Source organism: Bacillus rossius, chromosome 1 (genome assembly GCF_032445375.1).
Source record: "Bacillus rossius redtenbacheri isolate Brsri chromosome 1, Brsri_v3, whole genome shotgun sequence".
In the NCBI taxonomy this organism is placed as follows: Eukaryota; Metazoa; Arthropoda; class Insecta; order Phasmatodea; family Bacillidae; genus Bacillus; species Bacillus rossius.
Genome location: NC_086330.1, coordinates 291,318,207 through 291,346,147, shown reverse-complemented (window position 1 = coordinate 291,346,147; position 27,941 = coordinate 291,318,207). Strand labels below are relative to the sequence as shown.

Sequence of the window (27,941 nt, the reverse complement as noted above, 5' to 3'; positions counted from 1 at the left end):
GTGTTTCATATATAACATCTTCAAGCTTTAGGTTAAATGTCTACATTGTTTCTATAATTTAAATAAAGGTATAAATAATTTTTAAAATAATTTTTATTGTGTCCGACCTGGAAAGTGGTATAAAACCGACTTTAGATGAAGAGGCGGTAAACTCGGACAGTTATTTTATGTTAGAAAATCAATAAGTACATTTAGTTAATTAATATAAATGAAATGCAGTCATTGTACAGTGAAAAATGTTAATAAAAATATTTTTTAACATTAAATAAATTTATCACATTATCAAACATTTACAAATGCTATACTATTGATAAATGTCAGTATTATATGTGAACAGGGAATAAATTGTAATTAAGAATGACTAATTACTACATACATAAATTCCTTTTGTTTCAATGTTCCCGTGAATCTTCACAGACAGGTAGTTTAGAAATACAGTGGAGATTATGAAAATGTAAAACTGTTTGCTGAAATAACAATGCCATCGGGCATTACAAAAAATTTCACGGAACACTATACATCCTCTTCTCAAATTCCTACCAACTAATTTGGACAGAATTTGGGATTTTGTCATGGAGAAAATGTCTGGAACATCAGGAAAGACAAAATAATCCTCTTTCTTGCTCTTTCTTTTCCTCATGAATGTTACTTCATAATTGTCTTCTTGTTGTGAAATGACTTGCCCAACATACCGTTTTTCTCGCTGGTCACTTTGTGTTATGAACTTGACAAGCACAAAGTCCTCATTTTCTACTTGACCAATTGCTCTCTGCTGGTCCACCACTTCAAAACTTGTGCTGGCTGCAGTTGTTGGTTCTCTTACAAGTTCATCTTCGTCCATATGCTGAGGATCATCTATAATTTCCTCATCTACTGCATCTGTCATGATGTTGTTGGTGACAATTTTCTTTCTCATCTTCTGCCCTAGCACATCTTTTTCACATACGCTTTGACCAGGTTTCACAAGCAACCTTTGCCCACGTCCAGCTGTTGTTTTTTGAGGTTGAGAAGCATTGCTTGAACCAAAACCACGTGACTTTTGGAGGAGCTGCACGAAAGAATCTGTCCAAGAGTTGCCTGCCATTTGAATGTCGTTTTCTTCTACCATTGTTGATCTTACCTCTACTTGGCCTGGCATCCGTTGTAACACAGCATTGCAGTTCAAGGGAATGATTCCACATGCTCTGAATCCTGAAGTTATATTACTGGAGCAATTCGCATCAACTTGTTCCAATGCCTTCTTAAACATTTTTGGAAATAGTGCCTTTGGAAGCACCCCACGGTTCTGTTGTTTCAATTCTTTTAGAACAACTCGCCAAGCTTGTTTCATTGGACGAAAGAACGATACATCCAATGTGTGGAGTTAGGTGGGAGAAGAATAAATGCAATGTCATTTTCTTCACACACCCTTACTACCTGTACTGAAATGTGACTGGCAAGGTTGTCACCCAAGACAGCTTTTCGTCCTTCGAGTTTCCGCAAATAGGGGAAGCAAATTGTCATGAACCAGTCTTCAAACAGTTCCATGTCAAACCAACCACTTTTGTTGCTGTTGTAGCGGGACCCTTCAATCCCACATTCTACCCATGTCGGATATACATATGTACCTTTGTAAACTACATAGGGAGGAAGTAATGTTCCATTACCTGCAACTGCCATCATGACACTGGTAGAGGTTTTAGAAGTGTCAATAACATGCTCCGGATGCCGAGTTCCCCGTCTAACAATCACACGTTCATTTCCCAGGTCGTCTGTAAAGTTTGTTTCGTCATAGTTGACGATGTTGGCCGGTGGAATGTCTGCGAGTGTTTCTTCTAAGTGGTTGAAATATGCATTCACTATTTCTGGTGATATTTCAGCGCGAACACGCTTTACATTTTCACACAACCGAACAGACAGCTGAGGGTGTCGCTTAAGGAACTGAGATACCCATTCACGACCAGGGTGGTTGTCGTTAAATTGTTTTTCACTTTTACCTTCCCTGTTCAAATAAGACTGAACTATATCACAGGCATTTGATGGTGTAAGTGGAAAACCACATTCTGCAGAAATCATTAGACCTCTCACTAACTCTGCTTCTTCATCATTACTGAGAGCTGTAGGCCTCCCATGTTTCATCAAATGTTTACAGTTTACTTTGTCAGCCAGCGTGCTTTTAGGGACATTATGTTTTTCTGCCGCTGCACGAATACTACTCACACCTTCTTGTACATCTCTGATGGCCATTGCCATAGCAGCTTCCGAATACTTGAATAATTGACTGGGTCCAATCTTCTTTATGTAGGTTCTAGGCATGTCCGAATTTTCCTGACAAAATACAAGTTTTCCATTAGCAGCAGACATGAAATATAAACATAACCTTAACCATATTAAAACTACCCTTGCTATGTAGCTTACATATACCTTTTTCATGGTACTATAGCATATGGCTCGTAATAAAAAAACTAATATAACTTACAAAGAGGTTTTGGTGGTTGTTATAAGATTACGGTAATTATTCCACTTAAACAAAAATTAATTACACTCGCAAATACTATCCAAACAACTTAAACACCAACACACACTACAGCCAACTACTACTTTTGAAAACAAAAAATTATTGGTATCCATAAAATACATATTTTAAGATGATGGCCACTTCGCAATATTTACCTCCAAAATGTCCGACTTTTCCTGACTGTCCAACTTTACCCCCATTTAGGCTGGGTTCAAAATTGAAAAAATTAACAGTAACAGTAACAGTAGGTCGTGCACATAAGAATTGGCTGCTATGTTTTCTTACCTACTGATTCACAACAGCGGTCGTGCACATAGGAGGGAAATGAATTAGAGGTGGGTTGTTACAGCAATTTTCGGTATCTGTTCCAACCTGATACTGATACAGCATTGTATCATGTTACAAGTCTCTGATACTTCTGTATCAGACGGTCCCAGGAGGCAAAAAGCTCCGCGTACGCAGACCGTGCGACCGGAAGGAGAATCTGATACATTATTTATCACGCCTGGTAATTCTCTACCTCTGATACTCTCATGCCCGCCTGATACAACCAGTATCAATCAGTTCAACATTCACTGCAGTTCGTCCTGGCCGTGTATCACCATGTTGCGGGCTGTCATGCTTTATAGTTAGTATCTTTATAGTGAAATAAGGAATGGATAGGTAAGTGCACGAAAAAGACTTCATTTGTGTGGCATTTTTTCACGGGAAATAATGAGTTTGCTAATTGTAATTTGTGTAAACAAAAACTGAGTTATAAATCATCGACTAATCTGAAGAAACATTTGAAAAAACATTGATATAGTATGCTCACTAATGTACCTATCTGTTTTTCTATTTTTTATTTTTGATAAAATCGTGAATATTTAATGTATAAAAACACTAGTTACTAATTGTTTTCGAAAAAAGAAAGTCCATATGTTAATTACATCTGTTATTAGTGTCAACTGAAAATTTATTTGAATTTTCATAGCTGTTAGGTGCACAAATATAAATATTATATCTTGTATTAATGTACTTTTTAATATTAAAATTTCATTAGTTTTATTATTGAACGAGACGGTGCACGCACTGCGCACTGAGCGTACTTTGAAGTAGGACAATAAACAAAACGACTTGTAACCAGGGCTGCCACTCTGATATTCATGAAAAACCTAGATAACCTACAAAAAAACCCAGACACATGGGTAAAAAACCCAGATGCGTCTAAAATGCTATCGTTGAAAATGTTTGCATTCTATAGAGGTATTTGAGAAGCCCTCAATAGAAATGAATTTTATGTTTATTATTTTACTTCTTACCTCTATGACTTTGTCTGAGTCCTGTTATGAATTATATTTACCAGTATTGTATCTCTATGGTCAGGTCAATTTGGTTTTACTCTTTAAGTATTTTCATGTTTTATCTAAGTAATAATTTTATGAAATGTCTTTGCAAACATTTGTTAAACGGCGACGAATAGGAAATGAGCTTACACCTTTTAATATTGTTTTTGGGTCATTACTGAGGAAAGAGTATATGTGATTGGACGCTCGACTGCGCATATATTTTATTTAAAGAATTTAGTATTTCCAGTGTGATTTCGGAGAGTGTTCAATAGAGAAAGCTTTGACTGTTTGAAACAAATTGGAACTGGAGTTTCTGTTCTACTATCATGGGAGAAGGATTAGAGAGAAAGAGCTCCGTGATTTAGTCATAAATGAATTTAAGCATATCACGTAAAACATTGGTACGACGACTGAATAGCTAGAATCTACGTGAAATTGATGATTTTATAATAAATACCGAAACTACACAATGAAGAAGAGGTAGTTACCGATGTTCGAAGCTCTACTAAAGAATCGACGACGACGATAAGTTTTGACTAACAGCATAAATAGAACTGGATCAACGACGAATTAAGAAGAAAAGAAGAAAAGGACTATCAATCTTCGAGATGGAAGGAGTTCGACAGCGGTAGACGGCATCGTAGACGGTGTACCGGAGGACATCATCCTTCTAGACGACTCCAGGTGACCGACGCCAGTCCTGCTGGAGTACCAGCAGCACGAGAGGAGGTGCATCGAGACGGAGACCCAACCAGCGACATCGGAGGAGAGTGAGATCTAACCAGCAACATCGGAGGAGAGACAGGGGTTCGAAGAGGTTTTCCACAGCCTCTTGGTATTGTAACGACGCGACGAGGTTTGTTTGCCCCATCCCCGAATTAACAAGAACAGCGAGAAGTTACCTGTCCTATTTTAATGGCAAGATATCTTAAACTATGATGTTTACGATCAAGACCTAATTTGAAACTCGCAAAAACAACTTAATACTACTTAACTACGTAAAGACTTGTAGCTTGTACATACTGGACCTGGTTAACTGACATTGATCAGTAATATGTACGATATCAAAGTTAAAATCTGTTAAAGTCATTAATTGTCTTGAATGTTTAAAGAATAGCCCCAGGTCCAGAAGTCTTGAGACAGTTTGATCTACCGAAAGAGACTGAGCTAGTAAAAACAAAGAAAAGACTAATTTGCCAGTTAAAATGTGTTTCAATAATATTTAAAATATTGACTGATAACCAAACTATTATTCAGTGATACAATTACGTAAAACGTAATTAGTTCTGAAAGACATTTAAGTATAACGGATATTGAAATTTTGTTTAATGAAAAACCTATTTAAACATGAATAATTGTCTCAAAGGTATTTGTATGTTGCTTGCTAATCATTGACTCTGTCACTTTTCATGTTACAGTTGGATATGTTGCAAAAGAGTATTGTCACCCATACAACCATGATTTTGACCCTAGTAAAAAGTTAAATTTTCATTATATTTTATTTTTCCGATTGATAACCATACTTACATATCATGTGTATGTTAAACCAGATAGACAGAAATATTTAGCTTGGATTGTCTTGAAAGAATAATTAGTTTTTATTACACTGAGATCAGCAGTCATAGAGAAGTTAATGCTTTTAAACACACTACTTATATTTGTTGATTTTAAGGTCAGAATACTTACACCAAAGAGAAGGAGACATACTGCTAAGGAATTATACGACATTTTATTGTTTGGTATTCACACTGAGTCAAACTACACCAGTACATACAACTTGAGAATAATTTATTTTCACTATCAACATAACAAGACATATTTTAGTTAATATTCTGTAGAGGTTAGTAGTTGTGCTACATACACAATCACAGCACTAGTACTTTATAGAGTTTTCACGGCGCCCAACTAGACCACATTTTACATTATAGATATTGGCATTTTAGGAAATATACTCCATAGAGTAATTCTGAAAACACTTCAGAATTTTTGGCGCACAACGTGTAAGCCAACGTTAGGGACTATTTTATGATCTTTTTTTGAACAACTCAAGACACTTTGAAAAATACAGACAGTAATTTTATTTTGTCAAGATGACAGACACAGGTAGGAAGTCATATTTTTTGAGAGGTAGCAATGACACTTCTGACTCTAGTCCTGAACGAGAACCTAGAGAAGTAGTACCAGAACAGCACATCGAGACTACTGGTATGGAGTCACAGCAGGAAATGGAGTTGGGTCATTCGCCGCCGACACCAACTGTTACCCTAGATGCACTGTTCCAGTTCATGAATAAGGAGAAATTAGAACGGGAGCGTAAAGAACAGGAGGAGAAACTAGAACGGGAACGGGAGAAACAAGAACGGGAGCGTAAAGAACAGGAGGAGAAACTAGAACGGGAACGGGAGAAACAAGAACGGGAGCGTAAAGAACAGGAGGAGAAACTAGAACGGGAACGGGAGAAACAAGTACGGGAGCGTAAAGAACAGGAGGAGAAACTAGAACGGGAACGGGAGAAACAAGAACGTGAGCGTATAGAACAGGAGGAGAAGTTAGAAAGGGAACAAAAGGAGCGAGAAAACGCCGAAAGACTAGACAATTTAGTGCAAGTCTTAAATAACACTTTAGGCAGGATTGCAGATGAAACAGCAGAAATCAGGCATGACTTAACTGAAACACAGCACGAGATGCAACAGAAGTTTTCCAGTGTACACACTCGTATTGAAGGTGTAGAAATATTCAGTAAACGCACTGACGATAAAGTAGTACACTTAAGCGAGCGTCTAACAGGAAGGTTAGATATGGTAGAGGCGAAAATAGGGGAAATAGAAAGAGAATCCAGACACATCGCAACATTCTCGCCCCAACTAACGACTCACCACACTAGCGAATGTAATACCGACAAGGAAGACACGCCGGTAAACAAATCGATAACGATAGAAGCCGAGCGAAATCCCGCGAATATTAGTACTGCAATTATGTCAGCAGATCCGGTACTTACACTACACCACCCTTCTAAGAAATGGTTGGATGACTTTCCAACATATTCAGGGAAAAGTAATGAAAACCCTCGAAGATTCTTAAATCAGTTTGGAGAATATTGCCACACATTTAAGTTAACAGACGCAGAAAAATTGAAATGCGTTAGCCACTGCTTGAAAAACACGGCATATTATTGGTGGGAGTTGGCGAAAGATTCGGTACACGCATACGAATCGTTTCAGAAAGCTTTCATATCCCAATTTTGGAATACTCGTATCCAAAGCAATTTGCGAATACAGTTGCATTCTGAAAAATTCGAAAATCGTAAATTTCAAAATTTAGAGGCGCATATCAGCGATATGTACGAGAGAACTCGTTATCTTGATTGCCGTATGGAAGACGAAGAGTTTATTGCCATGATAATTTCGAAATTACCACTCAATTATCAATTACAACTTAGTGGACGGCAATACAGTAATATTGTAGATTTCAAGGAACAACTGTTAACGTATGAACGACTCGTTAAGCTCGATAAAACGGTAACGCACAAAGAAACTAACGAGCGCAAGAACACGAACCAACAGACACCGTTATACAATAACTGGCGTAACCGAAATGAAGGGCAGAACAGCGGACACAAACAACCTCAAATTCACACACTGAACGTTGAAAACTGCGGAAGTAATTGGTATCACAATGGATATCGAGGTCAGCGATATGGTAACGGATTTTATAAACCACAGTACTATCGTCGTAGAAACGAGAAGCGACAAGACAGACGCGAAAATGAATCACAGTGGGAGAATAAACGTCAGGAGGGGACAGTTAATTTCAGAGAGAATTCCGGCGAAAATCGAACAACGAAAGAACGATCGGCAGATTACAATAATCATTCCGGAGGTCAGTACAGCATAAATGCACAAACGTTTGTACCGTCTGCAAAAGGGAACAGCTTTAGCACCACCATTCCCGACGCGCGACAAGGAGAAATAAATTCATATTCTATAGCGACAAGTCACGAGCAGAGCAACACGGAATGGCCGCGCATGCAATCTAGCAGAAACCCAGACACAAACCAAGGAGGTAGTAACACATTTTTGATTTCACCGAATGCAAATAATGGATTTGCTAATTTGTCACAAGAGCAAATTAGAGGATTTAAGGACAGTGCGGTAAACTAATTAGGGATGGCGAAAACCCGCTCCGCACGTCAGTCCCTAATTGTAAGTTAGACGGGGCTAGTATAAAATTGGATCCCGACGCAAATGACAAGAATAATTGTCGAAGCATACACACCATTATGTTCAAAGAAAACGAGCGTGAATTTTTACTCAGCGAGCCCACAGAAACCGAAGTTCAAGCGAAACAAGCACTATGTCCGGAGATATCGTTAAATTTAAACGGAGTTAAAGTGCCTGTACTATTAGACAGCGGCGCAGAGATATCCTGCATCAGCGAAGACTGCGTAGCCATGATAGAGAGCACCGGAATATCATTACCGAGAATGCCAGTACCGAGTTTAAAGATTCTAGGGGTTACATCAAGGGCTAGTCCCATCATTAATCGTCAGACCTTATTGGAAGTAGAAGGTTTAGGTAGCACCAAGTACATTAATGTATTAATCGTAAAAGGATTGGCTAAACCAGTAATTTTCGGTGTAGACTTTCTAACTAGCCATAAAATAATTTTGAATTTTGCAAGTTGGATGGTAACTGCTATGGATGACACAGAAAATACGAAAACTACTGAAAATTGGGAAGTTTCGGAAAAATGCATTTTGAATAATACTGTACACAGTTCTACCAGTGTTACTCCATATGAAGCGTTAACAGGAAAAAGATCATTGATAATACCGTCATCGTTACTACCGAGACATCACGATGAAGCTCTGGCCGCAGAAGATAAAGAATTAGTCGAGATACAGAAGGAAACTGAAGAGTTGGTCGCAGCCAAGTTGACATCCACGGCGGATCTTCGGAGAAAATACCAGAAAGATTCCAGCAAGATGAGTTTTAATTGTGGAGATTTAGTACTCAAGAGAACGAATCCAGTAAGCCAATTTTGGAAGTACGTTACTAAGAAGCTATTTCTACTCTTCGATGGACCATATATGATCACGAAGATTATTAGAAGTAACTGTTACGAACTGTCTGACATTAAAACGAAACAAGTAATAGGACACTATAATATAACGCAGTTGAGGAAATATTACACTCCTGTAGAATAGTATACACTGTTACACATATGTCCGTTTGAAGACATATATCGGTGACAATACTCTATGTTTGCAAGTAAGTATGTAAATAAGGTCAATAATATGAAATGTAAATTTTCTGCAAATAATTAGAATATAGATGAGATGTTTGTATGATGAGAAATGGTCCTAAGACCTATATCAGAGTATAGTTCGTTAGTCACATTTCTGAAGGGGACTATTCTATAGAGGTATTTGAGAAGCCCTCAATAGAAATGAATTTTATGTTTATTATTTTACTTCTTACCTCTATGACTTTGTCTGAGTCCTGTTATGAATTATATTTACCAGTATTGTATCTCTATGGTCAGGTCAATTTGGTTTTACTCTTTAAGTATTTTCATGTTTTATCTAAGTAATAATTTTATGAAATGTCTTTGCAAACATTTGTTAAACGGCGACGAATAGGAAATGAGCTTACACCTTTTAATATTGTTTTTGGGTCATTACTGAGGAAAGAGTATATGTGATTGGACGCTCGACTGCGCATATATTTTATTTAAAGAATTTAGTATTTCCAGTGTGATTTCGGAGAGTGTTCAATAGAGAAAGCTTTGACTGTTTGAAACAAATTGGAACTGGAGTTTCTGTTCTACTATCATGGGAGAAGGATTAGAGAGAAAGAGCTCCGTGATTTAGTCATAAATGAATGTAAGCATATCACGTAAAACATTGGTACGACGACTGAATAGCTAGAATCTACGTGAAATTGATGATTTTATAATAAATACCGAAACTACACAATGAAGAAGAGGTAGTTACCGATGTTCGAAGCTCTACTAAAGAATCGACGACGACGATAAGTTTTGACTAACAGCATAAATAGAACTGGATCAACGACGAATTAAGAAGAAAAGAAGAAAAGGACTATCAATCTTCGAGATGGAAGGAGTTCGACAGCGGTAGACGGCATCGTAGACGGTGTACCGGAGGACATCATCCTTCTAGACGACTCCAGGTGACCGACGCCAGTCCTGCTGGAGTACCAGCAGCACGAGAGGAGGTGCATCGAGACGGAGACCCAACCAGCGACATCGGAGGAGAGTGAGATCTAACCAGCAACATCGGAGGAGAGACAGGGGTTCGAAGAGGTTTTCCACAGCCTCTTGGTATTGTAACGACGCGACGAGGTTTGTTTGCCCCATCCCCGAATTAACAAGAACAGCGAGAAGTTACCTGTCCTATTTTAATGGCAAGATATCTTAAACTATGATGTTTACGATCAAGACCTAATTTGAAACTCGCAAAAACAACTTAATACTACTTAACTACGTAAAGACTTGTAGCTTGTACATACTGGACCTGGTTAACTGACATTGATCAGTAATATGTACGATATCAAAGTTAAAATCTGTTAAAGTCATTAATTGTCTTGAATGTTTAAAGAATAGCCCCAGGTCCAGAAGTCTTGAGACAGTTTGATCTACCGAAAGAGACTGAGCTAGTAAAAACAAAGAAAAGACTAATTTGCCAGTTAAAATGTGTTTCAATAATATTTAAAATATTGACTGATAACCAAACTATTATTCAGTGATACAATTACGTAAAACGTAATTAGTTCTGAAAGACATTTAAGTATAACGGATATTGAAATTTTGTTTAATGAAAAACCTATTTAAACATGAATAATTGTCTCAAAGGTATTTGTATGTTGCTTGCTAATCATTGACTGTGTCACTTTTCATGTTACAGTTGGATATGTTGCAAAAGAGTATTGTCACCCATACAACCATGATTTTGACCCTAGTAAAAAGTTAAATTTTCATTATATTTTATTTTTCCGATTGATAACCATACTTACATATCATGTGTATGTTAAACCAGATAGACAGAAATATTTAGCTTGGATTGTCTTGAAAGAATAATTAGTTTTTATTACACTGAGATCAGCAGTCATAGAGAAGTTAATGCTTTTAAACACACTACTTATATTTGTTGATTTTAAGGTCAGAATACTTACACCAAAGAGAAGGAGACATACTGCTAAGGAATTATACGACATTTTATTGTTTGGTATTCACACTGAGTCAAACTACACCAGTACATACAACTTGAGAATAATTTATTTTCACTATCAACATAACAAGACATATTTTAGTTAATATTCTGTAGAGGTTAGTAGTTGTGCTACATACACAATCACAGCACTAGTACTTTATAGAGTTTTCACGGCGCCCAACTAGACCACATTTTACATTATAGATATTGGCATTTTAGGAAATATACTCCATAGAGTAATTCTGAAAACACTTCAGTACTAATTCAAAAATATAAACATAACTGGTTTTAATATAAAACAATTAATTACCTTACAAGACTGAAAACGGTTAAATACAACCAATACAAGATAATTACACTGCAGCAAAATGGCTGTATAAGTAATTCTTGGACCAGCACATATCATAAAAAAACCTACAAATATATACATGACAAAACAAATACCATCACTGCATTCTTTAAACCGGTAATTGTTTTTATAAAACTGCATCATGTACGTTAGTCTTTATTCAGAGTCTGATTCTACAAGATTGGTTTGAAGGTTAATTGTTGCATTGGTTTTGTGTTCTGCAAGCCTCTTTGAAGAATGTGTCAAATTTAATTCGACTTAGCTTCTTGAAAACTAGTTTTGTGTTTATATGTATTTTTGTGTGTGAAACACATAGACTTGTTTGCATTTATCAAACATATATTGCAACAGATACAGTAGCTACTACCTTTATTATTGTTTTAGGTATAAAAATAATTAAAATTATAAAAAACCTAGAATTGTTGGGATTCATTATTTAAAAACCCAGAAACCCACACACCATTGGAAAAACCCAGATCTGGGTGGAAAAAACCCATGAGTGGCAGCCCTGCTTGTAACAATATCGCTTTGTGCCTCTCCTTCAAGGCTTCAACGCCTTCCCCTGCGCTTCCTCCCCTACATTCTTTCCCTTCTTTATCTCTTATTCGTCGTTCCTGCTCCCTCCCCTTTCACAAGCTCCGCCCAAGTGACCGTCATCTGCGATCGGGTACTGCGCTCATTGGCCGTGGTGTTGTTCCAGGTGAATTCTGAACTGATACTAAAGTCTCTGATACTTTTCAAGTGTACTCGTTTGCCGTTCCTGATACAGGCGCGTATCAGTGATAAAGTATCAGGTTGATACTTTTTGACCCACCTCTAAAATGAATATATTTTATTTCTGCCGCGGACGCATGGCACAACAACCAATGAGAGTAGTTTGCCATTTTGGTGGGACTTGTGAACTGTTTATTATGGCCGAACATACCTATGCTGCAGCGATGGATGAGAATATGCGTGAATAATTGGCTGAAGAGATGTCCCAAGATGTATATTTAGAAGATAAAACCGGGGATAATTTGCTAGTAGAAGTTGTGAAAGGTTACCCACACCTTTATGATTGTAAATGTTACGATTTCAAGGATTTGAGAATGCGAGAAAATACATGGCAAGAAATTGCTGAAATACTGCATTGCACAGGTAAGAAATTAATATTTTATCCTAAATGAGAACAATTATTATCCGTATAAGTCACTTGGATAATTATCTAGAATAGGTACTATAGTTTTACAAAGGTTGACGCCGACCGCCAATGCTCCTCTATGTCGCATAGACCGCTATGCCTCATCAACGTCTCCTAGAAGCGTGTGCACCGAACGCGCCCGTGCGCGCAGCTAAGTGTAGTGCGTGCGTCGAGGCGATCGCCGTGCAACGAGTGCTGCGCCGGCGGAAGGATCCGGCCGGGTGTGGCATATCCTTCCGCCGCACTACAACAAATTGTTATAATTATGTTTTTCCACAGGATTTTATTAAACATTATTTTTCATTAATTAATAATTCAGTCTTTGCAAAACCATGTTTCACCGTGCGATTTGTCCCGAACCTGGCCGGTTCAGTTTCCCGCGAAATTCACACGTTTCCGCGGGAGGGCTGGCGGGGGAGGGGGGTCGCGCGCGGCGACAGTCAGTGTCCTTCCGGGAGCTCGAGAGGCCGGCAGCCTGCGCGCAACGCGGAACCTTCAACCTTTGCATTCACCGACATGTAGTTTTTCAATAGTGTAGTTTCTCTTAAGGGGCCTCCCTAGTAAAAATGTTTAGTGCGGTGGGCCACTGGCCACGTGCTACTGCCAGTGGTTGGGCGTGGCGATATACCTGAGCCTGTCGCCTGCGCCGCGGTGGAGTGGGGAGAGGGCGTTTCAGCGAGGGGGGCGGAATAATGGGAGGGTTGTCATTGTGTGGAGTCCATTTACTACTTATACCTGCGTTATCTGCGAACAAGATCGTGGCAAGAAAGGTGACTGTTTTTCCCTTTCGCTACATTCAACCAAAAGATAATGTTCTCATATTGCCTTGCTTGCTTCCTGACAGTGTTTATTAACTTGAAACATTAAATTAGTGTTGCGATCCAGTCCATATCCATTAAATACAAACAATCGTCAATTCTGTTTAAAACATTTATTTTTATCTTTTAATTATGTTCTACATAATTAATAGATTTACATACATTACAAAAAATTGTCACCAAAAATTGATGCGTTAGCTTGTGTTTTCAGAAAAAAAATTGTAAAAATTATTATAATTAAAAATAAATTTACAACATTATACTTTAGAACTGACATTTGTGTGATGAATGGTTTTGCACGAACATTATGCTTTCATTCATAAAAGTCTTCCGCACCGCGACGAGAAATCACGTCCTACTAATAGATTGAGTAATAAAACTGGGAATAAAATGATGAAAATAATATTAAATATTTTTACTCTTAGACACAAATCAACTTTTGAAATCGCAATAACGACAAACAAATTTTTAACTTACTTCCTGAAGAAAAAGTGCATGTCAAACTCACTTTAAAATTCTGTAGAGAAAAAAATGTCAGGAACAAACAAGTGATCCCACCAACGACACATCGTCAACTTTGTATTCTAGGGTTCACGTCGTATTTAGGTACACTAAATATTACAGCATATTATTATTTTCTGGCACTTATTACATGTTTAGCATTTTATTTTTTTAAATATTTTTTAATGACTTTAACGTTGCATAATATGATGAATAAATATACACGAATGAACTGGAATCCCGTTCCGAGTTACATACAGACAGTTTACTAGCAGTGTAAATTTCTTAGCTGTTGCAACAGCGGCCTACAGGTGGATTCAGACTGCAGGCTTAATCAGTCATGCTGAATCCACCTGAGTTCAGATTTTATCGAAGACAAGTGCGGGTGGTATGTAAGAACTCAGTGTGCACTGACTGTTGTGCTCAAGGTGTCAGTGAAATGTATAGCTGGAATCACGGGCGAAAATCTGTAGGATTCCCATGAGGCCCGCGCGATAACGTGAAGATTTTGCAAATCCAAGCGGGCCCCCTCCGATGGGCTTTTTTTATTTCAGGGAGGTTCGGGCCACCCTGAGATTTTCCCCTCCTCCCGGAATGTACACATGCAGCTGGAATTAATTTTTAGCCAAGTACGTAATTTGGTGCTGTAGTTAGGCTGCCAAAGAATATACGAAATATGGCTGCTTTGATAATTGACGATAACTCCTTTTTATTGTGAAATAGTACCCATCTACAACGAAATCCCTAAATATATCACCACTACTGTTGGGGATTTTCTATACAAACTATCAAAATAATTTTGGTTTCGTCACTGTCACTAGCTGTTATTGTATCATACAAAAACATGTTTGTTTTGTGTATTAATTTATGGTATTCATCTCTGTCAAAAAAAATCCTTTTCGATAATAAAGTGTAAGCAAGGTAATATAAGGCTAATTTTAAAATAAAAATTGAATAAAGTATTTTTTGCTTGTAGAAGTTAAAATTTTTGAATTAATTTAGTTGTTTGTTAAAAAAAATCCTTCTAAAATCAAAGAAACTACCTACTTCCTAAATAGATAAATAGCGCTTTAAGTGTTCACACGCTTTTATAAATATTTAAACGCCAACATTTCAAATGTAGCTTTCACATAATGATAAAATCTTATCTATTTTCATGGTTACGCCTAATGGAAATAATACACAACAATTCGTCATATATGTTTTTTATGCTTTTAATAACTACTCTACACATGAGCAAATTTCAATATACATAAAACTAAGGAACTCTGCATTATATTTTAAATCTGTGTACGACACTAACAGAAATTGAAGCATAAAATAACATTTTTATTTTTTAATTAATAAGTATTTCATCAACGTGAGCTATGCTTTCATCTCAATGAAGCCACGCTACATAGAGGAAGTGCACATGTATTAAGTCATAACAACAGACCCTGCGGATCACCGAGTAAACTAATGAATGGAATTCATAGCATTACCAGGGTTTTAAGACATATTTTCGCTTCTACTCAATCGCAACATCTCACTTAGCATGTATAATGATATGGTTTCAGTAAACATAACATAAGACATATTCGCCCCATGTACAGTAGAGGAAACTAAAATGTTTGGAACACTGTAAACTAAGTAATTGTATTGTCATTTCTGTAGTCGCTCGAAGCGGCAAACTATGTATTATTGTTCAATTAAACGAAATATTAAAACAAACAAACAATAACATTACGTTCAGACAATTCGTTACGTGAAGTGAATGTAATAAAATACACAAGACAGTTTCTTAAAAATACACACACCATTACCAAAACACAATCCCATAAAAATCATATAATATTCCATGTCGATTTAAATTATTATCTATTATTCACCATGATAATTTCTTGCGGGTAGCCAGCAGCAAAGGGACACAATTTTTATTTATTTAATTAACTTTGACCAAACTTGTAAAACCTGGCATGAGCAAAGTAAGCTAATTCACAATTTTATTTTGCGTCACAATATTAAACATCAACTAGTAATGAATTAAGAGTTTGCTTCGCTTGGTAGAACATCGAATATAGTCATCTCCAGGTATTAAACTGAATTTTGAAAGAGGGACTCAAGTTTCTGAACAAGTTGTTGACTTTCCTGATGATCCATCGACAGTTCGTAAACGGTCTCATCGTCGGGATGTCGAGCTTGGGACCTTTTTCCTCACCATAGACCCGTGGTCTGTTCTACCATTCGCACAGCTATCCCAACCTATACAAATAGCCGAGTGCTACTTCTCCCGTTGCTTCTATCATGGAGCTCGCCCGCAGTCGTACTTCCCTAAACAGCCTGCGTAATACACGCGACCTACCTGCTAGCCGCCAAGAACGCGTCCATTTGTGAAAAAGCCTCACCCGCTAACAAATACTAACTCATTAATTATAATATGCAAAACATAAAAACATTACATATGCGATAAAACAAAATTTGCTGCTGTCATAAGCCGAAGAAAAAGAATCAAGTTGAAATCCTTATAACATAGATAAATCTAAAATAGTTATCGATAGTAATGTTTTAATAAACAGAATAATGTATGTCATATTACACTAAATACGTGTTCTTACTAACAACCGAATTTAAAAATAATATAAATTACTTTTTTTTCTTTTTCAACCATAACCGCATAGATGAAACAATAATTTTGATAAAAAAATTTGTATAACTATACGACAGGACTAAAAGTACATTGTACGTAATAAGTATTTGCTTATAGGAATTAATGCTGCAGAATATACGAATAGATTCAAATGCATAGAATTTAATATATTGTGGAATTTATTTGGCAATATGCATGTACAAAAGATTGAATTTGAAATGAATTAACTGTTTTTAACTACAAATATATTTTTATCATTTCTCACTTTTATTCAAAGTTCAGAGTGTCATTTTCAACAACAAAATAGCCACAACTTCACTTAAAAATATTTTAACTTGATACTTATATTGTATAACTTTTGATGAAATTAAATGTTAAGAGTTTCATTTAAGTTCGAAAGGAAACATAAATAAAACGTTCAAAATAAATAACAAACGTTTTGTCTAGTTAGGAGTTCCGCGTCATGCAAATAAAGGAAAGTTAAACTTTTCAGTATACGGCTGCAATAATTATAGAGGAAAATACTATTTATTCATTACTTTTAATTCCCGTTTGAAGAAGAATAAATCGAAAAGTGCTATACCGAAAGTATAAAGTTGAAGTTCAATATTGCTTGTCAAGTAAGTTCAAGATCAAAATAAAAAAGAAGAAAATTTGTTTTCTTGAATATACTTTTTTCAGAAAAGTATACATACATACAATATTTTTTAAAACTAAAATAAACATTTTTAGTCCTTGAGTATAAATTTACTGAAATATTTTTTTAGTTAATTAATTTTTTCATGCGAAGAAATATTTAATTGTTAAAATCACGAGAACATAATTTATTACGTTTATGTATTCTAAAAGCTTATGTTAAAGATCGACTATATGCTATTCAATTTGCCCAAGAATTTTACTGCAATAGGAGAGCATTGCAAAAACACAATTTAACTAATAGGTATTATCACAATAAGTTATGTTCATAAACTATATTAAAGGGAAACAAATATTTATCATTTAATGATATGCAACTTTTTCCTTTGAGGTAAAAATTGAGGTATATTTAATGTAATAAGTAAATCCTCACATAAAATTTACTGAAACTAATATTCTTCATTGTCCGTCATATTATGATTCCAAACAGTTTAAATCAACTGAAACATGAAATAAAATAGTAAGGTTAACCATGAGGTGTGGAAGAAATTAGAGATTGCTTTGTAAAAAGTGTTAAAAATTTCTCATGAAATATTGTAATTATTATGTTCGTACATCATGTAATAAAAAAATTCAATACATGAAATTCAACACATAGGTACTTTGTATTGCAAGTTATTAAACATACCTATATTTTAAAAACACATGTGCGTATCTAAGTCGAATTGTTATGTATTACATGATGAACAATAACATTACCAACACAACTTCCCTTCCAAATAACTTTCACCCAAACATAAGGCCGCGGACAAATTATACACACTGGTCGCACGAGGAGCTGAAATAAGTCTTATAAGAAAGCCGGCCGGAGTAATTATTTTCAAGCCAAAGCTGAAAGTAATGGATGTTGTTTGTCTAAAGCAGGCAGTGAAATTACATACAAGTTTACAGAATAGCCATATAAGATCTTTGACGCTTCTTATCCCGTCAGTGGACTGTACGCGAAGAACCAACTGCATCATGGCCCGCCGCCAGTTATATACTTACGTATGAATACACTTGTAAACGATGGTTTGTATACTTATGTATGTTTCCGACATCGATAGGTATTCTTTGGCAGCTCGATGTGGATTCATTCGAACACGTTTGCGCTAAACACGACATATTTTTACATAAGAGTGACATCGCGCACTGAAAAAAGTTGCAGGTCTGTAACGCAACAGTGATGCAAATATTACATAGTTCGAACATTTTCTGGAGCACGACATTCACTTTGGGTAATGCTAAGCTACTTGATAGGTACACTTTACCCGCTTTAAAAGTGATAAATTAAAAAAAAGTGTACATGGAAGCAGACTCAGCCATATGTTTATTGCTGTTGTGTTTGTCATAAACCTACTAAGTTCACTACGGCCTGTAAGTAGAACCCATGTTTTTTTACGACTTGTGTACAAGCTGTGGTTGTAAAGCGAATTTATATTCTTAGTTAACTAACGTCTATCATAACAAATTTGGAATAAGGCTACCTTAATTTTTTTTCTAGAACGAAAATATCTGGAAATAAAAATCAAGGAAAAAAGCATGAAAGATTACAGATTTTTTTTTCAACAACAAATGATTAATGGTTTAACTGCTTTGTGTACTATATTAAAACATAACAAGCTTTCAAAATTTTACATTTTTTTTTTGATTATCCGTTATAGTTATGTTTTGTTTTAACTCATAAATATTTAAGTTGATTGCCAACGTCACGAGTGTACAATAATTTATGTCACACTGCTCCGGGTTGCAGGTAAAGTAACAGGCGTGAAATTTGATTAGAAACGCGTTCTATTTATTCAGGCCCTTTAATTGGGCGTGACGGACCATGTGCCAAATATGTAACAATTATAAGTAGGTGAAGTATTAAACAAAAAGAACTTGAATGCAAAATAATGCATCTAAAAAAAATAATTTGCAAGGTTCTTTCGTGGATGTTGTAATGTATGGGCAATATTTAATTAATTTTGGTTTTTGGATAAATTAATTGTGGTTTGTAAAATTTTAATAATTTTGTATAATTGCTGTAAAAATTTTATTTCCTGTCCTTATTAATTAATCGAGCTGTAGAAATAAGTTTATCTGAAAATTTACGTCTTCTTCATTAAACATTGCCACTATTTATACTTTTTAACTTCCAAATGGTTTTTGAATTTTGTAATTAATAACGTACCATCCATAATTACATATGTGAGCGATCGGTCACTGACCTCATCTTCAATACTCCTCGTGACTCCTGCGCCAGGAGGAACATATATATACTTCTGAATAGCTTATTTAATATAGATCTTCCCTTGTTTTTATTTTTTATTTATCATTCCATGAACATTTTTAAAACAGAGACCATCAGATATCTATTTAACCAAAAAGCATAGAAAAATAACATTTAGTTTTCAAAATATGATTTTTCTTTTAGTTTAAGATACATTTTATATAAACCTACATTTTTAAGTATGAAAACTTTTGTAAATAGTTAACCATTTGGTTAATACCAGTATAAATTTTTCTTCAGCGTTGTAAGATGTGTAAAATCATTTTGGAAAACTAAAATAATTTAAAAAAATATTGGGTAGTATAATAATTGTTTTTTGAATATTTATTAAAAATAGAAGGAAAACACTGAAGTGTATGTTCATGTTAAAAGTTAAATAAAAATTTTGTCGAATTAGCTAGCGAGACTGTAAAGTCACCAATAAATAGTTTGTACGACAAATTTCAACATGTTGATTGATCAGTTTCAATACTTTATTTCGTAATACATGATCTAGTATTGTAAACTTTAGGATATTAGTAGTTAAAAAAAAGCGATGTTTTAGAGATAAACGAATATACACACAGAGTAAGTCGAGCACATGGTACTGTGGCGAGGCACACTAAAAGCAATTCTGAGAATTTCTTTCGGTCACGGGATTATCTTACCGTTGCGGTTGTGGGTTGTCTCCCTCTCACGCACGCACACACAGGTAGCCTGCCTCCCCTCCGGCCACGTGTTCCTCCACCACGCTACCTGAGCGGTGGGCGGCGAGCTGGCTTCGCCGAGCGGCAGCACGAATCGGTGGAAAACTTTCAGGATTTGCAGAAATTGCGGAAAAGATATCTCGGAATTCAAAGCGATGACTATATGTTTTAAATACATGAATTTCTTCAGAAAAAAATTATATTTTTTTCTAGACTTGTACTTTTTTTCTGTCATTCTCCTAAGCAGTATAAAATGGCCCCAAAGTTGGACAAGTTGGTGATTTTTTATTTCATATTTTGATAGAAAAAAACATAAATGTAAAAGTATACAGACAATTCGTGTAGTATCTTCTCGTGGGTGAAAAATTTTCAGATTCGTAGTGTCGATCAATAAAGTCCCATCATTATTTAAAAAACATAGTGTTCCGCTAACTTCTGAAGCTACTAGGGAGGCCCCTTAAACCTTTTACGTACAGTTCCGCGGTCGGCCTACATTTACCATGAGGTACTTAACTTAATTCATCAGTGCTCCGAGATGAGTGTTCTACGTCATACGTAAGTACTGTGGGGAGATTATGTGGATTTACGTCGGCGCTTCACGCCCAACCTAGCCTACCGGCTACCTAGTTTTGGCCCGCACGGGGCAGCCAGCAGGCGACACGTGCCATCAAACTTTATAACGAGTCAGTCCCTGGGACACACCTAGGCACCCCGTAGAGTCGCCGGAGACACGGGCCTACGTGTTGCTAGCCCAGTTTAATTAGAGTTAGGTCATAGTGTAGTGTATTGTGCATCAGAAATCATGTGCCATATCAGAGTGTATTTTTTGTAACTATCGCATCACGTGTACAAGTCCGCCCCTCACGCGCATAACAATCGTGAGCCGCCACTGAGGAAGTGAGCTGCGCGTGTGACTAGTCGCGTCGGGCAAACAGTTACGGCCAGAACGGGCAGCACCATGTATTGGGCTGTGCTGTATTAAATTCACCAACTATCTGAAGAAGTTTTGTGTTATTATTCAGGCGTCCCGAGTGGCCTCAACAGCTCGGGGGGCCCTACTGCGTTGACCCCTACCTCTAGCCACAAGGCCGAACCCTCCCTGAGAACACGAACCTAACAAAATCACGTCTAAATAATCAGAGGTAGCGGGGACGGCGTCAAATTGGCGCCCGACTAGTGTGGCTTTCATTTTCTAAAAATTAATTTACAAATTTTGTTTCAAATTTTTCAAATTTTTTCTCAAATTTTTCAAATTTTTTCTCAAATTTTTCAAATTTTGTGCTTCAAATTAGTGTACCAGTAAGGGCTCGCGTAGGAAGTCAGGAATCGCGCGGAAACGGACGCGACGCGCAGACAGCCAAAGGAGCGGGCACCTGGCGATAGGCGCGCGTCAAGTTACACGCCAGACACACATCAAGTGACGCGCCAGGCGAGATAACGGCTGTGGGAGCGGAAGTCCGCGCGCCTCACACACGGATCAGGTGGCGCAGCTGCGCAGCTGCTACGCGCCGAACATGAGCACGAACATGAGTCTTGACGAAGCGGCGAGCATGCATAGTGGAGCAACGTCACAAGTCACCATTGGTCACTAGAAATGAACGACTTCCAGGAGGCCTACGAGGCATGGGCAAGCGAGGGCTACCCATGCCCAGGGGACAACTGGGAGTACGAAGAACAGGACGAATGGAAGGAGGACGACACCGCAGCGGACACCGAGGGGCCGGACGTAATCCGGACACCGCTACGACAGCACATAACGCAGCCCGCATCGCCGCTGCCACACGCGGCCAACCACCACGCCGCGGTAACAGCCATGACGCCGCCCGCGTCACTGACAACCCAGACGTCCGTCCTCAACAGGACTCCGCCTCCGCCGCCGCCCCCGCCATATGGGGTGGTGACGACATCACCGCAGATGGAGGAGGTCACACCCGTCCAACCACTGTGGTACGATTGGCACGCGGAGACCCGGTGGACACGTCAGGCCGACGCAGACACGTCGCCCCCTTCGCCTCCGCCGCCGCCCCCGCCATATGGGGTGGTGATGACATCTCCGCAGATGGAGGAGGCCACACCCATCCAGCCACTGTGGTACAATTGGCACGCGGAGACCAGGTGGACACGTCAGTCCGACTCAAACACACCACCTCCAGCACCACCGACGCCGCCCCCAGCCGCTGAGAAAGCGACAGGCGCGGCCGTGCACACCGACACAGCCACAGGGAGATGCAGCCTGGCAGGCAGCCAGGTCGCCGATCACACGCAGCGTCACTGCGGATCCACCACGCCACCTCCAGCACCACCGACGCCGCCCCCAGCCGCTGAGAAAGCGACAGGCGCGGCCGTGCACACCGACACAGCCACAGGGAGATGCAGCCTGGCAGGCAGCCAGGTCGCCGATCACACGCAGCGTCACTGCGGATCCACCACGCCACCTCCAGCACCACCGACGCCGCCCCCAGCCGCTGAGACAGCGACAGGCGCGGCCGTGCACACCGACACAGCCACAGGGAGATGCAGCCTGGCAGGCAGCCAGGTCGCCGATCACACGCAGCGTCACTGCGGATCCACCACGCCACCTCCAGCACCACCGACGACACCGCCTCCAGCCACTGGGAGAGTGACTGGCATGGCCGCACGTCTCAACGCGGCCACATCGCGACCCAGTCCGGGAGACAACCAGGTTGCCGACGACATACCACAATGCACTGGGGGCATGTCTCCTCCGCCCGCCGCGCACGTCAAAGTGGGCGTGTCTCCTCCGCCCGCCGCGCACGTCAAAGTGGGCGTGTCACTTCCGCCCGCCGCGCACGTCACAGTGGGCGTGTCTCCGCCCGCCGCGCACGTTACAGGGGGCGTGCCACTAACGCCCGCCGCGCACGTCACAGTGGGCGTGTCACCTCCGCCCGCCGCGCACGTCAAAGTGGGCGTGTCTCCTCCGCCCGCCGCGCACGTCAAAGTGGGCGTGTCTCGTCCGTCCGCCGCGCACGTCAAAGTGGGCGTGTCACTTCCGCCCGCAGCGCACGTCACAGTGGGCGTGTCTCCTCCGCCCGCCACGCACGTCAAAGTGGGCGTGTCACCTCCGCCCACCACGCACGTCACAGAGGGTGTGTCACTTCCGCCCGCCGCGCACGTCACAGAGGGCGTGTCACTTCCGCCCGCCGCGCACGTCAAAGTGGGCGTGTCACCTCCGCCCGCCACGGACGTCGCAGGGGGCGTGCCACTTCCGCCCGCCGCGCACGTCACAGTGGGCATGTCACCTCCGCCCGCCGCGCACGTCACGGGGCGTGTCACATCCGCCCGCCGCGCACGTCACAGGGGGCGTGTCACATCCGCCCGCCGCGCACGTCACAGGGGGCGCGCCGCCGCCACGCGCGCCACTGTGGGTGCGTTACTTGCGCATGTCATGCGTGCCGCGGAAGGCGCAGCGCCGCCTCCGCACGTCATGCGCGCCGCTGAAGGCGCCGCGTCGCCGTCGCCTGCCACGTGCGCCGCCATGGGAGCGCCGCCGCCTGCCGCTGAAGGCGCCACGCCGCCGCCGCCTGCCACGTGCGCCGCCATGGGAGCGCCGCCGCCTGCCGCTGAAGGCGCCGCGACGCCGCCGCCTGCCACGCGCGCCGCCATGGGAGCGACACCGCCTGCCGCTGAAGGCGCCGCGCCACCGCCGCCGCCCACCTCGGCCGCCGATGACGCTGACCCACAGGTACCCGACGCCGCCCAATGGACAGCCGCCCTGGGTGTACCAGGTCAGTGTGCCGGCGTATCTTTAAGTGTGTGTGTGTGTGTAGTGAGGCGTTGATGCACATAGCGGTCTCAGAGAAGGGGGGGCATTTGACGCCGACCGCCAATGCTCCTCTATGTCGCATAGACCGCTATGCCTCATCAACGTCTCCTAGAAGCGTGTGCACCGAACGCGCCCGTGCGCGCAGCTAAGTGTAGTGCGTGCGTCGAGGCGATCGCCGTGCAACGAGTGCTGCGCCGGCGGAAGGATCCGGCCGGGTGTGGCATATCCTTCCGCCGCACTACAACAAATTGTTATAATTATGTTTTTCCACAGGATTTTATTAAACATTATTTTTCATTAATTAATAATTCAGTCTTTGCAAAACCATGTTTCACCGTGCGATTTGTCCCGAACCTGGCCGGTTCAGTTTCCCGCGAAATTCACACGTTTCCGCGGGAGGGCTGGCGGGGGAGGGGGGTCGCGCGCGGCGACAGTCAGTGTCCTTCCGGGAGCTCGAGAGGCCGGCAGCCTGCGCGCAACGCGGAACCTTCAACCTTTGCATTCACCGACATGTAGTTTTTCAATAGTGTAGTTTCTCTTAAACCTTTTACGTACAGTTCCGCGGTCGGCCTACATTTACCATGAGGTACTTAACTTAATTCATCAGTGCTCCGAGATGAGTGTTCTACGTCATACGTAAGTACTGTGGGGAGATTATGTGGATTTACGTCGGCGCTTCACGCCCAACCTAGCCTACCGGCTACCTAGTTTTGGCCCGCACGGGGCAGCCAGCAGGCGACACGTGCCATCAAACTTTATAACGAGTCAGTCCCTGGGACACACCTAGGCACCCCGTAGAGTCGCCGGAGACACGGGCCTACGTGTTGCTAGCCCAGTTTAATTAGAGTTAGGTCATAGTGTAGTGTATTGTGCATCAGAAATCATGTGCCATATCAGAGTGTATTTTTTGTAACTATCGCATCACGTGTACAAGTCCGCCCCTCACGCGCATAACAATCGTGAGCCGCCACTGAGGAAGTGAGCTGCGCGTGTGACTAGTCGCGTCGGGCAAACAGTTACGGCCAGAACGGGCAGCACCATGTATTGGGCTGTGCTGTATTAAATTCACCAACTATCTGAAGAAGTTTTGTGTTATTATTCAGGCGTCCCGAGTGGCCTCAACAGCTCGGGGGGCCCTACTGCGTTGACCCCTACCTCTAGCCACAAGGCCGAACCCTCCCTGAGAACACGAACCTAACAAAATCACGTCTAAATAATTAGAGGTAGCGGGGACGGCGTCAAGGTTAGTTTAGGTTAAGATAACTTTATAAAAAAATACTATAAAATCATGTGTATATTCAGTTAGCTACATTTATAATTCTTAAAAAAATTGTGTGCTATACTAATTTGTTATGAGATTAGTACCTAATATAGTAAATTATCATAACTTGCAAAAATAAAATAATAAACCCTTTAATAGTGTTTATATTGGTAAAAGTTTCGTATTGCGTATCCAAGTTGCAATGCCCCAAGATACTGCCTTTTGACCCTTGCCATATAATTTAATTGACAATTTAACATGATATTAATAATATTCAATTTGCTCATAATATTTTTTATTCAATTAATAACTCATTTAATTAATACCAATATTGACTCAACTACTCTGAAAACAAAAAAAAATTAATCACATGCAGGAAATTAAATAACGGCAGCATAAATATGAATTCTCAAGTATTTGGAACCTACCAACTGGTACCTATTTATACTTAATTTTTATTATTAAAGTAATAGGTACCTATATCGAGTTAAGTTCTCAAAAGCACACGTACAAACCTGCACGTGAAAACAATGATGGTGGCAATGTGACTGCATAATTATTGTGAATAAGCCTAAAAACTGGGTTTTTCAAAAAACTGGCTTGAATTTTGAAACGCCCCTTAATCAGTAAATAGTAGGACCTTCTTAGTGTTTAAAAGAGATATTTTCCGAATTTTCCTGATTTATTTACGAAAAAGCCGTGATGCGAGAATATTATGTTTTTTTTTAATTATTATTAAAGAATTGCGGAGAGGGGGGGGGGGGTTGGGACATTTGCGAGTGTTTTCTGCCTTAGTTAACTTTGATAAGCCAATTTTTTTCTCAGACAAATGTATATGACAAATATATTTAATTGGTACTGAATGTTGTGTTACAGCATTTGACTGCCAATTCAGATGGAAGCGCCTAAGGGAGCGATACTGCAGAGAAAAAAAACTGCTTGAAGTGTCTGAAAGAAGTGGTAGTTGCCAAAGCTTCAAAAAGGAGTGGATTTTGATGAAGGAGGTGAGGTTCTTGGTTGCCCATATTCTTCTTCGAAAGTAAGTATTTTGGCAGATTAATGAATACATCTGAAACTCACTCGCAGCTAAGGAATTCTTAAGTTTATTGGTTACTTAACACTCACTTAAGAAAAATGGTGTTTCTCTGTTATCACATCAGTATTGTTAGGTGGACTGCAGCTTACCCCCATGCCCTGATAAAATGGCAGTTAAGCCATTTCTTCCAACTTTGATAGCAGTATTGTCTGCAGCCAGGGGGCTGTTATTGGCTAGGAACTACTTTCTTGCGCCCTGATCCACCTATTTTTTAGCTTGAAACTTTTGCGTGTGAACTAACTTGTAGGACGTCAATAATAGTGGTTACCCTAGTAGCACACTTTGTTGGGCCAATGTTGGGAAATGGTTGGCACTGTTGGCAAACAGTTGGCTGTGTGGTTTGGTGGATATCCAACCACAATTTTCTGTTGGCCCTACCTTTTTATCGTTGGGCTTACGACGGTTATTTTATAGTTAAATTTAGCTGTTGGCCCTACAATGCTATCGGTTGGGACGCTGATTGTTATTTTCCATTTAAGTTTTGCTACTGGCCCAGCAGTGAATTAGCACCGTCTGCCCTACTATGTTGTGCGCCGCTGGCCCGACAGTAGTGTTTTTTTATAGCACCTACCGTGACATAATTTATTACCGCGTGTTTATTCTTTGGTTTATTCATGCAGATTATGATTTTACTTTTGCATTAATAAAAAAAATTTTTTTGATAAATTTTATTAAAATAGAAATCAAGTACAAAATATTTTTTGTCATAAATTTCATTAAAACTGTTAAATAATAACTCATAACGGGGTAAATATGTATTGTACGGATTAGCGCCAAAAAAAATCTTACAAATATGAAATAACTTTCATTATATGCTATCTTACGTCCTCTTTTCAGAACCGCCTGCGGAGATAAAAAATTCCAAATACTTTTGGAGATATGGCCGTTCTTATTTTGCTATACCAGACGTGTGTATTAATTTGACCGTCGCCATTTTATATTTTGCCGTGTGCGCGTGAATGTCTAAATAACAGAAATTTTCCATTAGGTAAGGTTAGTTACATTATAAATACTTCAAAATAAACCGTAATTAAAAATTATATCAATTTATTTTACATGTTGTATAGTTTTAAGTATTTATAATGTAACTGACCTGACCTAACAAAATGGGACAAAGGTAGATTAGGTCAGGTCAGCTACATTATAAATACTTTGAAACTGAACAGACATTAAAAATAATAAAATTAATTTTATTGGTTGTTTAGTTTTAAAGTATTTATAATGTAGCTGACCTGACCTAACAAACCGGGAAAAAGGATGAACAGAATAAACTCACGTAAGTTTCTTTTTACATGATGTATTCGTTCACGTGAGAGTCCTAAGATCCACATAAAGTTCTGCCATTCCCGATTACACCCGAATATTCACCTTCGGCCAACCTCGGGATTTATTTATTTTTGCGCAGGAAAAATGAATTGAAATATTAAAAGTGGTCGGATAGATTAGCTACATTAAAACACTTTAAAACCATTTGGATGGTTAGTTAGGTTAGTATAGCTACATTAAAATAAACACAGAAATATTAATAAATAAACCCGAGGTTGGCCGAAGGTGAATTGTTCGGGTGTAATCGGGAATGGCAGAACTTTATGTGCATCTTAGGTTTCTCCGTTTGGGAACATCGCAAAAAAAAAAAA

At 39.7% G+C, this 27,941-nt stretch overlaps 2 protein-coding genes across 2 annotated transcripts in view; one reads left to right on the top strand and one right to left on the bottom strand.

Annotated features, from left to right (window-relative positions):
• Window positions 1-391: 391 nt before the first annotated feature.
• On the bottom strand, window positions 392-2,618 carry LOC134527736 (uncharacterized). The gene is made up of 2 exons (XM_063360660.1): window positions 2,459-2,618; window positions 392-2,307 (listed from the first exon to the last, which is right to left on the bottom strand). Exon 2 carries the CDS (start codon window positions 2,293-2,295, stop codon window positions 1,327-1,329), a length of 969 nt encoding a protein of 322 aa, XP_063216730.1. The 5' UTR covers window positions 2,296-2,307; window positions 2,459-2,618; the 3' UTR covers window positions 392-1,326.
• An 8,707-nt stretch (window positions 2,619-11,325) lies between these two features.
• LOC134527735 (uncharacterized) overlaps window positions 11,326-27,941 on the top strand; it is a 29,409-nt gene continuing 12,793 nt past the window's right edge. The window contains exons 1-2 of the mRNA XM_063360658.1: window positions 11,326-12,542; window positions 26,085-26,247. Coding sequence (XP_063216728.1) covers window positions 12,380-12,542; window positions 26,085-26,247 — 326 coding nt within the window. The 5' untranslated portion in view covers window positions 11,326-12,379. The remainder of the gene's footprint in view (window positions 12,543-26,084; window positions 26,248-27,941) is intronic.